General features: G+C 46.4%; 1 protein-coding gene across 1 annotated transcript in view; it reads right to left on the bottom strand.

Moving 5' to 3' along the window:
* Snap47 (synaptosome associated protein 47) overlaps positions 1 to 18,303 on the bottom strand; it is a 77,698-nt gene that overhangs the window by 316 nt on the left and 59,079 nt on the right. The window contains exon 7 of the mRNA XM_047537582.1: positions 551 to 668. Within this exon, the coding sequence (XP_047393538.1) occupies positions 551 to 668 (118 nt within the window). The remainder of the gene's footprint in view (positions 1 to 550; positions 669 to 18,303) is intronic.

Raw genomic sequence — 18,303 nt, 5'->3', positions numbered from 1 at the left:
CTAGAGGAGGTGCCCTCCCCTCCTGTCTGTCACAGCACGCCCCCAGCAGAGCACTCAGTGTGTCTGAGTCAGAGTAACTGCACTAGGGTACAGGAGGCATATATGCAGGGAGCAGTGCTGTGGACTGTCTTTGGGGCACCTGAGGTGGGTTTCTGTCCCCTAAAACAGTCCCAGTTCACATGATAGGTCCCTTCTGAACAGCTCCTCCTGCCTAAAGCACCCCGAGGGTTCACTGGGTAATCATGTGAAATCCTCTTCCAAAGCATGGCTATTATGCAGATTTCAGGGTACTTATCCAGTTAGGCTGAAATTCCAGGAGGATGCTGAACTTCCCTACTTAGAAGCCCGGTGTCTGCTGATAGGGTTTGCAGGGACCGCCTCTCGCTCACACTTACCCTGCCTGGGGGAGACTCTCCCTCCCCTCCAGGCGGAGCTGAGGCGGCAGGGTTGGGGTGTCCTTTCTCTTGCCTCGCTGCTGTCCAGTCTCTGGATTTTCCGGGGTTTTCACTTTTGTCCTATGGAAGCCCAGTGTTCTCCCAGGGCCTCCTACCTGGATCCGCAGTGAGACACCTGCTGCTCCTGGGATGAGTGCCAGGGCCTCCATTCCACCCTCCTGGAACCGCCCGCCAGTATTCAGCTTCACAAAGGTAGGGCGCCTCCTGAGGCCACTAGAGATGGGGTGTTGGTCGGGCAAAAGACAGTTTCAACTGTGTCCGTGTTAACATCGTTTAACAGGATTTTCTTGAGGGTTTGATAATTTTTTACAATATGAAATTGTAATTTATTTTTATTTTTTTTTTTGCAGTGCTGGAGAATTGAACCCAGGGCCTTCTGCTTGAGAAGCAAGCACTTTACCAACTGAGCTATGTCCCCGGCCCTGAAATTGCAATTTTTAATAGCTTGTGTTTCTAAATGTTCTTGGTAGTTGATTTTTAAAACAGTATGAAAGAGTGGGGCTTCGAGACCCTCTGCCATACCCGGTCTGAGTGCTCTCTCTGGTGAGGAGGGAAAGTGACTGGGCTCCTTCCCTCGTGCTTGGACATGTTTGTGTGACGCTCACGAGACATCCTATCCAGAGCTCGTTCAGAGACTGTGCACTTTGACTTGAGGCTTTATCACGATGGCCAGACTGAGCCCACACTTTTGTGTCAAGGCTTAGGTGACACAAGAAATGAAACTTGTAATAAGAAATACAAAATAGTGCTGGGGTTGTGGCTCAGTGGTAGAGCACTTGCCAGGCGCGTGCGAGGCCCCGGGTTTTATTCTCAGCACCACATAAAAATAAATTAATTAAATAAAGGTTCATTGACAACAAAAAATGTTTAAAAAGTACAAGATAGCATTTTGAAGAGAAAATGTTTCCGGTGGTTGACACTTTGATGCGTCAGAGTACTGCATACTACACATAGTACGTAGAATATATTACGTTTTTCCCAAGCTTTTGATATATGAACTTCATACATAACGCTTTTATATATGTAACAAAGATTCAGTGAAAAGTATAAACTAGTGTACTTGGTAGTCTATTAGGTGACATTAAAACAGTCACAAATATTGTTTTCCAAAACCATAAATATGTGAATATAAGTGTTAAAATACTCTCTTTAGACAAGAGGACCTGATTGAGGTGTAGTTCTGTGGCAAAACGTGCACCGAGTGGTTACGAGGCCCAAGGTGTGGGGACAGACTGGCCGAGAAGCGGCGAGCGGCACTGGGGAGAAGGAGGCCGGTGGCCCAGAGGGAAAGAAACCTCAAGTTCCAAGCGACCCTCACCACTGATCCCAATACTTCTAGCTACCTAGTGTCGTGAATTTTCCAGTCTAAAGGATACACGGTTGTACTTGGTGTTTCCAGTGGGAAGCATGTCCCAGAAGCAGAGTGTGGTGAGAGGAAGAACTGGCTCCTCTCACGGGCCTTAAGTACAGCCCCAGCCTCGGGTCCAGAGCCTCCACAGGGGCCTCTGCACTGCAAAGGAGGTAGCCAGACCCCTAGGACAGGTTATCTACAATCCATGGTCAGTCAGGCTTCCTGGAGAACAGCCCAGAGAGCAAGGGGAACGATGCCTTCCCCAGGCTCTGGCGTCTTACCATAAGGCTTCGACAATTTCATCTCACGACCAGGTGAGGTTGGGCAGCACAGTTGGAACCACACATAGGTAGTCGTTCTTTTGTTTTTTGTTTTTTGTTTTTTGCCAAGGGAGGGTAATAGACACAGAGAAAGAAAATACGCACAAGATAATGTGGCCTGCAAACGGGAGTGAGGGCTGGGTTGTGGCTCAGTGGTAGAGCGCTTGCCTAGCATGTGTGAAGCACTGGGTTCGATTCTGCGCACCACATAATAAATAAATAAATAAATGTTTATTAGCATGTAAAAATTTTTTTAAAAAAGAAAAGAAAAGGGAGTGAAAAAGAAGCCATGCACTGACAGTCTCCTCCCAAGACCTGTTTTCCAGGTTCTGGATCAGATGGAAAGGAAGTGTCCTATTACCCATAAATAAAGAGTTTCTAGGAGGCATCAGTCTCCTCCAGTGTAAATCCCTTCCAGATGCTGCCCACAGACCCCTGACCCAAAAAGTTCAAATTCCTGAGAGCCCAAGAAAACTGATCTGCTCACTAGAAGACCCCTCAAGATAACCTCTATAACCCCAGTCCCCGTCCTTGTCCAGTGGCTCATGTCCCACCAGGGCAGTGGGTCCACCAAGCCATTTGGTCCCTGCCTCCCCTGTTCTGTGCGAAACTTCATTCCTGAATAAACAGATGGGATGGTTCGTGAGGTTTGCATCCTGCCTGGTCTTTTTGTGCTAACGCAGGGGAAACAGATATTGAACCCAGGGTGCTCAACCAATGAGTCATATCCCAGTCCTTTTTACATTTTTTAAATTAGAGACAGGGCCTCACTAAGTTGCTTAGGGCCTTGCTAAATTGCTGATGCTGGCCATGAACTTATAATCCTCCTGCTTCAGCCTCCTGAGCCGCTGGGATTACAGGCATGAGTCATGGTGCCCTGCAAAACTTTTAACAAGTAAACACAAAACACTCTGTGATGGTTAGGGTAGCTGGTGCAAATACCCATGAGAGACACACCTCTGGGTTCAAGCAGACATTTATTGAGAAAGTCTGCCAGGAGGCCCTTCTGCATGGCACAGCAGCCTGCAGGAAAGACATCTTCACTCTCTACTCACACACAGTGGATTAGTTAAAACAACCCGTCTGGCCTTGTGATTGCTTTTTAGTGCCTTTTCTGTGATTTTGGTAGTTAGGGACTCTTTGGGGTGGGCCTACCAGGAAGGTCTTGCCTTGGTGGGCAGGTGCTGATTTTCAAAATGGAGTTACTTTGGCTTAAGCCCTCACAGTGATATCTTTAATTAACAGAAAACAAAGTTAAAATTCCAAGATTTTAGCCTCCAAAAGTGTCCAGTAGGATGAAAGTAGAGGTCTACATGTATTTCTTGTGAACCGTGCTGTAGCAATAGAATCTAACCAGCCTGCTGTGGTGGCGCATACATGTACCACCAGCAAATTGGGAAACTGAGGCAGGAGGGCTGCATGTGAGTCTAGTCTTGGCAGATTAGTGAAAGCCTGTTGTAACATTTTTTAAAACATGAGAAGGGCTGGGGATGTAGCTCAGTGGTGAAGTGCTCCTGGGTTCAGTCCCCAGCACCCCAATAATCAAATGAATGAGTAGACCAGTGCAGTGTGACTAACACGCTCCCTCTGGCCAAATCTCTTCTGATTTCTGATGTAAACAGGCAACTTGGTTATTATGATATGGTATCTTAGGAAATAAGATGAACTCCCTCTGGACTTTTTATGCCACTTCTCATTGGATGGAACCTGCTTTCTCCCTTGTCTGTGACCCTCACATGTCCTCCCTCGTGTGTCCGCTGGTGTCCAGCAGCTCAGGGGCCATCTGTTGGCTTGCTGGGCTTCCTTGAATGCTGTGCTTTCTTTGCACGCCCTCCCCCACTAGCCTGGTCCCTTCCTCTGGGATCTGTGTGCAGGTGTGAGCCTTCTCTCATTTGCAACGAAGTTAATCTGCTTCTGCCTGTGCAGTTTGAGGATCAATGGGGTGGGGTCTCAGGGTCTTCCCTAAGTATAGCCTTGAGTGGGTCATTTCTTCATCTCTCCCCTTAGGTTTTTCCAAAGGGCCTATTTATTTTTTAAGGGTTTTTTGTTTGGTTGGTTGGTTTTTGTTTTGGTTTTTCTCTGTAGTTGTAGATGGACAGCATGCCTTTTTATTTGTTTATTTGTATGTGGTGCTAAGGGTTGAACCTAGCACCTCACAAGTGCTAGGCAAGCACTCTTGTGCTGAGCCACAGCCACAGGCCCGAAGGGCCTATTTTGGCCTAAGGTGAAGTCCTTTGCCCCAGATAGCCTGTGGTTGGCTTCTGTAAAGATGTTTCTATAAACATTAAGTAGTTGACATGAGATTTTTCTGCCATTCTAATGGAGGAAGTCACTGCTACATGTTTTTCTCAGCACAATAATTTCAGAAAAACTCACAATTGTTATTTTTTTTTAATTTATTTTTATTGTAAACAAATGGGATACATGTTGTTTCTGTTTGTACATGGAGTAACAGCTTTCCATTTGCATAATCATACATTTACATAAGGTAATGATGTTTGACACATTCTGTTATTTTTTCCTCCCCCCCACCCCTCCCACCCCTCTTTTCCCTCTACACAGTCCCTCCTTCCTCCATTCTTGCCCCCCTCCCACCCCCATTATGTGTCATCATTCGCTTATCAGTGAGATCATTCGTCTTTTGGATTTTTGAGATTGGCTTATCTCACTTAAAATGATATTCTCTAATTTCATCCATTTGCCTGCAAATGCCATAATTTTATTATTCTTTATAGCTGAGTAATATTCCATTGTATACATATACCACAGTTTCTTTATCCATTCATCAGTTGAAGGACATCTAGGTTGGTTCCACAGTCTGGCTATTGTGAATTGAGCAGCTATGAACATTGATGTGGCTGTATCTCTGAAGTATGCTGATTTTAAGCCCTTTGGGTATAGGCCAAGGAGTGGGATAGCTGGGTCAAATGGTAGGTACATTCCAAGTTTTCTAAGGAATCTCCACACTGCTTTCCAGAGTGGCTGCACTAATTTGAAGCCCCACCAGCAATGTATGAGTGTACCTCTTTCCCCACATCCTCACCAACACCTATTGTTGCTTGTATTCTTGATAATCGCCATTCTAATTGGGGTGAGATGGATTCTTAGTGAAGTTTTGATTTGCATTTCTCTTATTACTAAAGATGGTGAACATTTTTTCATATGTTTGTTGATTGCTTGTAGATCTTCTTCTGTGAAGTGTCTGTTCATATCCTTAGCGCATTTGTTGATTGGGTTATTTGTATTCTTGGTGTAGAGTTTTTTGAGTTCTTTATATATTCTGGAAATTAGTGCTCTATCTGAAGTATGAGTGGCAAAGACATTCTCCCACTCTGTAGGCTCTCTCTTCACATTGCTCATAGTTTCCTTTGCTGAGAGAAAGCTATTTAGTTTGAATTTATCCCAGTTATTGATTCTTGCTTTTATTTCTTGTGCTATGGGAGTCCTGTTAAGGAAGTTTGATCCTAAGCCAACAAGGTGAAGATTTGGACCTACATTTTCTTCTATAAGATGCAGGGTCTCTGGTCTGATTTCGAGGTCCTTGATCCATTGTGAGTTGATTTTTGTGCAGGGTGAGAGATAGGGGTTTAGTTTCATTCTGTTGCATATGGATTTCCAGTTTTCCCACCACCATTTGTTGAAGAAGCTATCTTTTCTCCATTGCATATTTTTGGCACCTTTGTCTAGTATTAGAAAATTGTATTTATGTGGGTTTGTGTCCGTGTCCTCTATTCTGTACCATTGCCAATACCATGCTGTTTTTGTTACTATTGCTTTGTAGTATAGTTGAAGTTCTGGTATTGTGATACCCCCTGTTTCATTCTTCCTGCTAAGGATTGCTTTAGCTATTCTGGGTTTCTTATTCTTCCAGATGAATTTCATGATTGCTTGCTCTATTTCTGTAAGGTATGTCATTGGGATTTTAAGTGGAATTGCATTGAATCTGTATAGTACTTTTGGTAGTATGGCCATTTTGACAATATTAATTCTGCCTATCCAAGAACATGGGAGATCTTTCCATCTTCTAAGGTCTTCCTCAATTACTTTCTTCAATGTTTTATAGTTTTCATTGTAGAGATCTTTTACCTCTTTGGTTAGATTGATGCCCAAGTATTTTATTTTTTTGAGGCTATTGCAAATGGAGTTGTTTTCCTCATTTCCCTTTCAGCTGTTTAGTTGCTTGCATATAATATGCTTTAGATTTATGCGTGTTGATTTTATACCCTGCTATTTTGCTGAATTCATTGATGAAGTCTAGAAGTTTCCTGGAGGAGGTTTTTGGATCCTCTAAATATAGAATCATGTCATCCGAAAATAGTGACAGCTTAAGTTCCTCTTTTCCTATTTATATCCCTTTAATTTCTTTGGTCTGCCTAATTCCTCTGGCTAGAGTTTCAAGGACAATGTTGAATAGAAGTGGTGAAAGAGGACATCCCTGTCTTGTTTCCATTTTTAAAGGGAACACTTTCAGTTTTTCTCCATTAAGAATGACATTGGAGGGCTGGGGAGATAGCTCAGTTGGTAGAGCGCTTGCCTTGCAAGCACAAGCCCTGAGTTCGATCCCCAGTACCGCAAAAAAAAAAAAGAATGATGTTGGCCATGGCTTAGCATAAATAGCCTTTACAATGTTCAGGTATGTTCCTACTATCCCTATGTTTTCTAGTGTTTTGGGCATGAAGGGGTGTTGTATTTTGTCGAATGCTTTTTCTGCGTCAATTGAAATAACCATATGATTCTTATCCTTAAGTCTGCTGACATGATGGATTACGTTTATTGATTTATGAGTGTTGAACCATCCTTCCATTCCAGGGATGAACTCAACTTGATTGTGGTGCACAATTTTCTTAATATGTTTTTGGATACGGTTTGCCAATATTTTGTTAAGGATCTTTGCGTCTATATTCATCAAGGATATTGGTCTAAAATTTTTTCCTTGATGTGTCTTTTCCTGGTTTGGGTATGAGGGTGATATTAGCTTCATAGAATGAGTTTGTTAGGGTACCCTCCTTTTCTATTTCCTGGAATACTTTGAGAAGTATTGGAATGAGTTCTTCTTTGAACGTCTTCTAGAACTCGGCTGAGAATCCATCTTGGATGGTAGATTTTTAATGGCTTCTTCTATTTCATTGCTTGATATTGATTGGTTTAAATTGTGTATGTCCTCCTGGTTCAGTTTGGGAGGAGCATATGTCTCTAGAAATTTGTCAATGTCTTCAGTAGTTTCTATTTTGTTGGAATACAGATTTTCAAAGTAGCTTCTCATTATGTTCTGTATCTCAGTGTTGTCTGTCGTGATATTTCCTTTTGCATCATGTATTTTAGTAATTTGAGTCTTCTCTCTGCTTCACTTTGTTAGTGTGACAAAGGGTTTGTCTATTTTGTTTACTTTCTCAAAGAACCAACTTTTTGTTTTATCAATTTTTTGAATAGTTTCTTTTGTTTCAATTTCATTGATTTCAGCTCTGATTTTAAATATTTCCTGTCTTCTACTACTTTTGCTTTTATTCTGTTCTTCTTTTTCTAGGGCTTTGAGCTATAATATTAGGTCATTTAGTTGTTGACTTTTCATTCTTTTCTGGAATGCGCTCCATGCAATGAATTTTCCTCTTAGTACTGCTTTCATAGTGTCCCAGAAATTTTGATATGTTGTATCATCGTTCTCATTGACCTCTAAAAATTTTTTTATCTCCTCCCTGATGTTTTTTGTTATCCATGTTTCATTCAATAGCATATTATTTAGTCTCCAGGTGTTGGAGTAATTTCTGTATTTTATTTTGTCATTGATTTCTACTCTCAGTCCATTATGATCTGATAGAACACAAGGCAGTATCTCTATTTTTTTGCATTTCCTAAGGGCTGCTTTGTGGCATAACATATGGTCTACTTTCGAGAAGGTTCCATGTGCTGCTGAGAAGAAAGTGTATCCACTCATTGATGGATGGAATATTCTATATATGTCTATTAAGTCTAGGTTATTGATTGTGTTATTGAGTTCTATGGTTTCTTTGGTTGGATTTTGTTTGGAAGATCTATCTAGTGGTGACAGCGGTGCGTTAAAGTCACCCAGAATTATTGTGTTGTGGTCCATGTGGTTCCTGAAATTGAGAAGGATTTGTTTGATGTACAGGGATGCACCATTGTTTGGGGCATAAATCTTTACTATCATTATGTCTTCCTGATTTATGGTTCCCTGAAACAGTATGAAATGTCCTTCTTTATCCCTTCTGACTAACTTTGGCTTGAAGTCCACTTTATGTGATATAAGGATGCAAACCCCTGCTCTTTTACTGAGTCCATGTGCGTGGTAGGTTTTTTCCAATCCTTTCACCTTTAGTCTGTGGATGTCTTTTTCTATGAGATGAGTCTCTTGCAGGCAGCATATCGTTGGGTCTTTCTTTTTAATCCATTCTGCCAGTCTATGTCTTTTGATTGATGAGTTTAGGCCATTAACATTCAGGGTTATTATTGAGACATGATTTACATTCCCAGTCATTTGGCTTATTTTTGGTTTTTAAGTTGGCTTGATTTCTCCTTTGAGTGTTTTTTTCTCTAAGGTAGTTCCTCCCTTTGCTGACCTACATTGTTGGTTTTCATTTCCTTCTCATGGAATATTTTGTTGAGAACATTCTGTAGTGCAGGCTTTATATTTGTAAATTCTTTTAACTTTTGTTTATCATGGAAGGATTTTATTTCATCTTCAAATCTGAAGGTTAGTTTTGCTGGGTATAGGATTCTTGGTTGGCAACCATGTTCTTTCAGAGCTTGAAATATGTTGTTCCAGGCCCTTCCAGCTTTTAGAGTCTGGGTTGAGAAGTCGGCTGCTATCTGTATTGGTCTCCCCCTATATGTAATCTGATGCTTTTCACTCATGGCCTTCAAAATCCTATCTTTATTTTGAATGTTAGGCATTTTCATTATAATGTGCCTTGGTGTGGATCTGTTGTGATTTTGTTCATTTGGTGTTCTGTAAGCCTCTTGTATTTGATTTTCCATTTCATTCTTCAGGTTTGGGAAATTTTCTGATATTATTTCATTGAATAGGTTGTTCATTCCTTTGGTTTGTATCTCTGTGCCTTCCTCAGTCCCAATAATTCTTAAAGTTGGTCTTTTCATGATGTCCCATAGTTCTTGTAGATTCTGTTCATGACTTCTTACCATCTTCTCTGCTTGGGCAAGTTTATTTTCAAGATTAAATATTTTGTCTTCATTGTCTGAGGTTCTGTCTTCCAAGTGGTCTAGTCTGTTGGTGATGCTTTCCATTGAGTTTTTTATTTGGTTTATTGTTTCCTTCATTTCAAGGATTTCCATTTGGTTTTTTTTTTTTTTTTTGAGAATCTCTATCTCTTTGTTGAAATGATCTTTTGCTTCCTGCAGGTGCTCCTTCAGCTTATTGGTATTATTCATTGCCTGCATTTGTTCTCTAATCTCATCCTTTGCTTCATGAATCATCTTAATCATGTATAATCTGAAGTCCTTTTCTGACATTTCTTCTAACATACTGTCATTGGATTCTATTAATATAGAATCTAGATTTGTTTGGATCATTTTCTTCCCTTGTATTTTCATGTTGTTCACATATCTTCCCCTCTAGCAGTGCAAATCTGGGGTATTGCCGATTTCCCCCTATAGGCTTATAGTGACCCTATAGGTTTCCAAAACCCTTTCTTTAAGGGGAGATCAATATTAGCAGTGCCCAAATCAGACACTATGCAATCCTAGACCAAATAGCCCCTATGAGGACTCATAACAAAATTGTCATAGCAAGCAGAATGAGTTCAAACATTATCTTCAGTAAAACAAACAGGTTTGCAATAAGGTCTGCAGTTTCTAATGGAGGACAAAGAGGATGCAGAGGGATGTAGAACGTGGCTGTTAATGGGATAAGAAAAGAATATAAGAAGTTGTAGAAAATAGAAAGGGTGAGAGTGTAATCAAAAGAAATTGGATATTAGCATGAAAAAGGGGGAGAAAGAGAGTCTGAGGGAACAGGTAAACAAAAGGAAAACAGAGCAAGAAAAGTAAAGAAATAAAAACTTAAATTTTTTAAAAAGGAGAAAAAAGAAAATCTACAGTATAACAGTCATATACTAATGACACATCCCAGTGTTCAGTAACCTGATGCATGAGAGGTACCTGACAGTGAGTTTCAAGCCTCCAGCAGGCGACTCAGGATGGGATTTGCCCAACCTAAAAATGGGAGATATGACTTCCAGGATTATCCAAGATGGCGGCTCTGACTTTGAAATGTGTTGGCAAATGGGGAGCTGCAGCTCAGGGGTAGACACGGTCAGCTGGAGGTCCTGGAGGCGGGATGCAGTTGGTCCGGCAGGGGTCCTGGAGGTCCGGTGTGTTTGGTGTGGTTGTGATCCTGGAGGCCAGGTGCTATCAGTCGGTCTGGGGTCCTGGTGATAGGGTGCAGTCAGTTGGTCTGGGGGTCCTGGCAGCAGGGAGCAGTCAGTCGATGTGAGGGCCCCAGAGGCACGGAGTGATCGGTGGAGCTGAGGGATCCTGGAGACGGGGCTCAGTCAGTCTAGCCACGGGTCATACAGGGCCTGGCTGTTGTCTCAAAATGGCGGCAGCCACGTGTAATCAAACCTGCAGGTACTGTGACAGTGAACTTGCGGGCAACAGCAGGCAGCTGTTGCTCCACCGGCGGTCAGCAAACAGTTTGCTGACTGTTGTCAGATGATCGGGAGGTGAACCTCGTGCATTGGGTGATGGATAGGTGTAAGGCAGGCGATGGACTGGCCAGAGGCAGGCAAATGGCGGATGATAGGTGCCTGACAGTGAGCAATCTGCACTCAAAAAAGGTGTCGATATGCTGGCAGACTGCAGGTGATCACAGTAGACAAATGGGGTAAATAGCAGGGGATCAATAAGCAGCAAAAACTGCCTCACTGAGAAACAGATATCCTCTGCTTGAAACCGGAGTTATGGAGTGACAAGGAACACAGCCTCCCTCTAGTCCGCCATCTTGGATCTCCCTCACAATTGTTGTGTTTTGTCTACACTCTCATTCATCTTAAAATTACTTTCTCCTTTGACCCGGCTATTTAACAGTGTCATTTAGGTGCACACATTTAGGCACCCTGCAAGCTCCTTGCTTTCTTTGATCCCTAATTTCATTTCATTGGATTAGAAAGGCATCCATTCTTCTTTAATTCCTTGAATTTTACTGATGTTTGTTTTATGATCAAGAAAGTGAACTCTCATTAAGACGATTTCATGTGTTTAGAAAGAATCTGTACTATGATGTCAGGTGACATTTCCCATACCTGTGTTCTGGATTTAGTTGGTTTCTTATGTCATCCTTGTCTTCTATTTCCTCTTTTATCTCCTGTTCAGTTGTTCTACCCACTAGTTTAACTGAGGTGGGAGGCTTCCAATTGTCTCTGTTGATTTAGTCTCCTCTCCATTCATTTCTGAGTTTTTGCTTCACATATTTTGATGCTCTTTTGATAAGTGGATACAATAATTTTATATATCTTAAATAAACTGACTGTCATTAGAAACTGTCTTGACCTCTAGAGATATTTTTGTTGTTTTGATGATTAAATTTGATGATAAATACTCCACCTTTGTGCTGTAGAGGCTGCAGCCTTCATTCCAGGGGCCTGGTTGTAGCTCCCGCTGAACCCTAACCCTGCCACTGTTCATGTGGTGTTGGTTCTGAAGGGATGCGGAGGGTTAGAACTGTGGGTCAGGTGACTGCCGACAGCACTTCAGAGGACCACTGGAGGTCAGGCTGTGTTTGGCAGGCTCAGAGGCCCCACCAGCAGCCCTGAGAGGGTGGCACAAGACGCTGCGAGGGTACAGCCAAGACTGCAAGGGAGCCCCCCGCCAGGGTATTAGCACACAACTGATCTAGCCCTGGGGTTAGGCTTGATTTAAACTTTGTCAGTGTAATGCAATTAATGAGGTTCTGATTTGTGTCAAATACCAATACTCAATGCTTAGAGGAAAATCTAGACATGATGTTGTTTAACTTAGAGACAACTGGAGTCTCACAAAATTCCTCTTACAAAATCTTCGTCACATAAATGCTTTGAAACTTCCGTTGAAGTTCCGTGACTTGTTTAGAACTCAGCTTGCGCCCTGTGCCAGCTGGTTTACCCTGTGTGCCTTCTGCTGGTTCACAGAGTCCACCGTCCTGATTTAGATCCTTCCACCACACAACTGTGTTACTTATCATCAGTTTCAACCTTCCTTACAAAACGTGCTCCCTGAAGAGTCCCTTTACCCCACTCTCCTGCTGCTGCCATGCTGCTTCATTTTATTTTTATATTCATGCTATGAAAAATTCTGAAGTGGCTCTTCTTTTTTCTCAACAAGTCATATCTTCATGATTATAACAATACTTTCATCCTCAAAAACACATCTTTATTGTACAAATTCTATAGAGAATTATGCATAACAATTAGAAAAGTCAACACTAATTTATGGTGAAAGCCTCCCAAATTACCAAAATTAAAAGGGTTTGCCTTAAACAATCATTTAAAAACACATGTTAAATAGATTATAGAACACTGTAACTATTTAAGTTTTTAATTTGTTCTGATTAGCGATCCATGCCACAGAGGGCATTTCGATTCATTGTACATGAATGGAGCACACCTTCCATTCATGACTGTGTGTGATGAGTCCTGTCACTCCTGCCTCGACTCCTGTACCTGGTGACGTCCTCTCACTCCACCATCCTGACTGTGTGTGATGAGTCCTGTCACTCCTGCCTCGACTCCTGTACCTGGTGACGTCCTCTCACTCCACCATCCTGACTGTGTGTGATGAGTCCTGTCACTCCTGCCTCGACTCCTGTACCTGGTGACGTCCTCTCACTCCACCATCCTGACTGTGTGTGATGAGTCCTGTCACTCCTGCCTCGACTCCTGTACCTGGTGACGTCCTCTCACTCCACCATCCTGACTGTGTGTGATGAGTCCTGTCACTCCTGCCTCGACTCCTGTACCTGGTGACGTCCTCTCACTCCACCATCCTGACTGTGTGTGATGAGTCCTGTCACTCCTGCCTCGACTCCTGTACCTGGTGACGTCCTCTCACTCCACCATCCTGACTGTGTGTGATGAGTCCTGTCACTCCTGCCTCGACTCCTGTACCTGGTGACGTCCTCTCACTCCACCATCCTGACTGTGTGTGATGAGTCCTGTCACTCCTGCCTCGACTCCTGTACCTGGTGACGTCCTCTCACTCCACCATCCTGACTGTGCGTGATGAGTCCTGTCACTCCTGCCTCGACTCCTGTACCTGGTGACGTCCTCTCACTCCACCATCCTGACTGTGTGTGATGAGTCCTGTCACTCCTGCCTCGACTCCTGTACCTGGTGACGTCCTCTCACTCCACCATCCTGACTGTGGTGATGAGTCCTGTCACTCCTGCCTCGACTCCTGTACCTGGTGACGTCCTCTCACTCCACCATCCTGACTGTGTGTGATGAGTCCTGTCACTCCTGCCTCGACTCCTGTACCTGGTGACGTCCTCTCACTCCACCATCCTGACTGTGTGTGATGAGTCCTGTCACTCCTGCCTCGACTCCTGTACCTGGTGACGTCCTCTCACTCCACCATCCTGACTGTGTGTGATGAGTCCTGTCACTCCTGCCTCGACTCCTGTACCTGGTGACGTCCTCTCACTCCACCATCCTGACTGTGTGTGATGAGTCCTGTCACTCCTGCCTCGACTCCTGTACCTGGTGACGTCCTCTCACTCCACCATCCTGACTGTGTGTGATGAGTCCTGTCACTCCTGCCTCGACTCCTGTACCTGGTGACGTCCTCTCACTCCACCATCCTGCCTGTGGTGATGAGTCCTGTCACTCCTGCCTCGACTCCTGTACCTGGTGACGTCCTCTCACTCCACCATCCTGACTGTGTGTGATGAGTCCTGTCACTCCTGCCTCGACTCCTGTACCTGGTGACGTCCTCTCACTCCACCATCCTGACTGTGTGTGATGAGTCCTGTCACTCCTGCCTCGACTCCTGTACCTGGTGACGTCCTCTCACTCCACCATCCTGACTGTGTGTGATGAGTCCTGTCACTCCTGCCTCGACTCCTGTACCTGGTGACGTCCTCTCACTCCACCATCCTGACTGTGTGTGATGAGTCCTGTCACTCCTGCCTCGACTCCTGTACCTGGTGACGTCCTCTCACTCCACCATCCTGACTGTGTGTGATGAGTCCTGTCACTCCTGCCTCGACTCCTGTACCTGGTGACGTCCTCTCACTCCACCATCCTGACTGTGCGTGATGAGTCCTGTCACTCCTGCCTCGACTCCTGTTCCTGGTGACGTCCTCTCACTCCACCATCCTGACTGTGTGTGATGAGTCCTGTCACTCCTGCCTCGACTCCTGTACCTGGTGACGTCCTCTCACTCCACCATCCTGACTGTGTGTGATGAGTCCTGTCACTCCTGCCTCGACTCCTGTACCTGGTGACGTCCTCTCACTCCACCATCCTGACTGTGTGTGATGAGTCCTGTCACTCCTGCCTCGACTCCTGTACCTGGTGACGTCCTCTCACTCCACCATCCTGACTGTGTGTGATGAGTCCTGTCACTCCTGCCTCGACTCCTGTACCTGGTGACGTCCTCTCACTCCACCATCCTGACTGTGTGTGATGAGTCCTGTCACTCCTGCCTCGACTCCTGTACCTGGTGACGTCCTCTCACTCCACCATCCTGACTGTGCGTGATGAGTCCTGTCACTCCTGCCTCGACTCCTGTACCTGGTGACGTCCTCTCACTCCACCATCCTGACTGTGTGTGATGAGTCCTGTCACTCCTGCCTCGACTCCTGTACCTGGTGACGTCCTCTCACTCCACCATCCTGACTGTGTGTGATGAGTCCTGTCACTCCTGCCTCGACTCCTGTACCTGGTGACGTCCTCTCACTCCACCATCCTGACTGTGTGTGATGAGTCCTGTCACTCCTGCCTCGACTCCTGTACCTGGTGACGTCCTCTCACTCCACCATCCTGACTGTGTGTGATGAGTCCTGTCACTCCTGCCTCGACTCCTGTACCTGGTGACGTCCTCTCACTCCACCATCCTGACTGTGTGTGATGAGTCCTGTCACTCCTGCCTCGACTCCTGTACCTGGTGACGTCCTCTCACTCCACCATCCTGACTGTGCTGTGATGAGTCCTGTCACTCCTGCCTCGACTCCTGTCCCTGGTGACGTCCTCTCACTCCACCATCCTGACTGTGTGTGATGAGTCCTGTCACTCCTGCCTCGACTCCTGTACCTGGTGACGTCCTCTCACTCCACCATCCTGACTGTGTGTGATGAGTCCTGTCACTCCTGCCTCGACTCCTGTACCTGGTGACGTCCTCTCACTCCACCATCCTGACTGTGTGTGATGAGTCCTGTCACTCCTGCCTCGACTCCTGTACCTGGTGACGTCCTCTCACTCCACCATCCTGACTGTGTGTGATGAGTCCTGTCACTCCTGCCTCGACTCCTGTACCTGGTGACGTCCTCTCACTCCACCATCCTGACTGTGTGTGATGAGTCCTGTCACTCCTGCCTCGACTCCTGTACCTGGTGACGTCCTCTCACTCCACCATCCTGACTGTGTGTGATGAGTCCTGTCACTCCTGCCTCGACTCCTGTACCTGGTGACGTCCTCTCACTCCACCATCCTGACTGTGTGTGATGAGTCCTGTCACTCCTGCCTCGACTCCTGTACCTGGTGACGTCATCTCACTCCACCATCCTGACTGTGCGTGATGAGTCCTGAAACTCCTGCCTCGACTCCTGTACCTGGTGACGTCCTCTCACTCCACCATCCTGACTGTGTGTGATGAGTCCTGTCACTCCTGCCTCGACTCCTGTACCTGGTGACGTCCTCTCACTCCACCATCCTGACTGTGTGTGATGAGTCCTGTCACTCCTGCCTCGACTCCTGTACCTGGTGACGTCCTCTCACTCCACCATCCTGACTGTGTGTGATGAGTCCTGTCACTCCTGCCTCGACTCCTGTACCTGGTGACGTCCTCTCACTCCACCATCCTGACTGTGTGTGATGAGTCCTGTCACTCCTGCCTCGACTCCTGTACCTGGTGACGTCCTCTCACTCCACCACCCTGACTGTGTGTGATGAGTCCTGTCACTCCTGCCTCGACTCCTGTACCTGGTGACGTCCTCTCACTCCACCATCCTGACTGTGTGTGATGAGTCCTGTCACTCCTGCCTCGACTCCTGTACCTGGTGACGTCCTCTCACTCCACCATCCTGACTGTGTGTGATGAGTCCTGTCACTCCTGCCTCGACTCCTGTACCTGGTGACGTCCTCTCACTCCACCATCCTGACTGTGGTGATGAGTCCTGTCACTCCTGCCTCGACTCCTGTACCTGGTGACGTCCTCTCACTCCACCATCCTGACTGTGTGTGATGAGTCCTGTCACTCCTGCCTCGACTCCTGTACCTGGTGACGTCCTCTCACTCCACCATCCTGACTGTGTGTGATGAGTCCTGTCACTCCTGCCTCGACTCCTGTACCTGGTGACGTCCTCTCACTCCACCATCCTGACTGTGTGTGATGAGTCCTGTCACTCCTGCCTCGACTCCTGTACCTGGTGACGTCCTCTCACTCCACCATCCTGACTGTGTGATGAGTCCTGTCACTCCTGCCTCGACTCCTGTACCTGGTGACGTCCTCTCACTCCACCATCCTGACTGTGTGTGATGAGTCCTGTCACTCCTGCCTCGACTCCTGTACCTGGTGACGTCCTCTCACTCCACCATCCTGACTGTGGTGATGAGGCCTGTCACTCCTGCCTCGACTCCTGTACCTGGTGACGTCCTCTCACTCCACCATCCTGACTGTGCGTGATGAGTCCTGTCACTCCTGCCTCGACTCCTGTACCTGGTGACGTCCTGTCACTCCACCATCCTGACTGTGTGTGATGAGTCCTGTCACTCCTGCCTCGACTCCTGTACCTGGTGACGTCCTCTCACTCCACCACCCTATGTGTGATGAGTCCTGTCACTCCTGCCTCGACTCCTGTACCTGGTGACGTCCTCTCACTCCACCATCCTGACTGTGTGTGATGAGTCCTGTCACTCCTGCCTCGACTCCTGTACCTGGTGACGTCCTCTCACTCCACCATCCTGACTGTGTGTGATGAGTCCTGTCACTCCTGCCTCGACTCCTGTACCTGGTGACGTCCTCTCACTCCACCATCCTGACTGTGTGTGATGAGTCCTGTCACTCCTGCCTCGACTCCTGTACCTGGTGACGTCCTCTCACTCCACCATCCTGACTGTGTGTGATGAGTCCTGTCACTCCTGCCTCGACTCCTGTACCTGGTGACGTCCTCTCACTCCACCATCCTGACTGTGTGTGATGAGTCCTGTCACTCCTGCCTCGACTCCTGTACCTGGTGACGTCCTCTCACTCCACCATCCTGACTGTGTGTGATGAGTCCTGTCACTCCTGCCTCGACTCCTGTACCTGGTGACGTCCTCTCACTCCACCATCCTGACTGTGTGTGATGAGTCCTGTCACTCCTGCCTCGACTCCTGTACCTGGTGACGTCCTCTCACTCCACCATCCTGACTGTGTGTGATGAGTCCTGTCACTCCTGCCTCGACTCCTGTACCTGGTGACGTCCTCTCACTCCACCATCCTGACTGTGTGTGATGAGTCCTGTCACTCCTGCCTCGACTCCTGTACCTGGTGACGTCCTCTCACTCCACCATCCTGACTGTGTGTGATGAGTCCTGTCACTCCTGCCTCGACTCCTGTACCTGGTGACGTCCTCTCACTCCACCATCCTGACTGTGTGTGATGAGTCCTGTCACTCCTGCCTCGACTCCTGTACCTGGTGACGTCCTCTCACTCCACCATCCTGACTGTGTGTGATGAGTCCTGTCACTCCTGCCTCGACTCCTGTACCTGGTGACGTCCTCTCACTCCACCATCCTGACTGTGTGTGATGAGTCCTGTCACTCCTGCCTCGACTCCTGTACCTGGTGACGTCCTCTCACTCCACCATCCTGACTGTGTGTGATGAGTCCTGTCACTCCTGCCTCGACTCCTGTACCTGGTGACGTCCTCTCACTCCACCATCCTGACTGTGTGTGATGAGTCCTGTCACTCCTGCCTCGACTCCTGTACCTGGTGACGTCCTCTCACTCCACCATCCTGACTGTGTGTT

The sequence above is a fragment of the Sciurus carolinensis genome, unplaced genomic scaffold, assembly GCF_902686445.1.
Source record: "Sciurus carolinensis unplaced genomic scaffold, mSciCar1.2, whole genome shotgun sequence".
Lineage (NCBI taxonomy): Eukaryota > Metazoa > Chordata > Mammalia > Rodentia > Sciuridae > Sciurus > Sciurus carolinensis.
The sequence above is the reverse complement of the archived record's forward strand: the minus strand, read 5'-3'. Positions and strand labels throughout refer to the sequence as shown.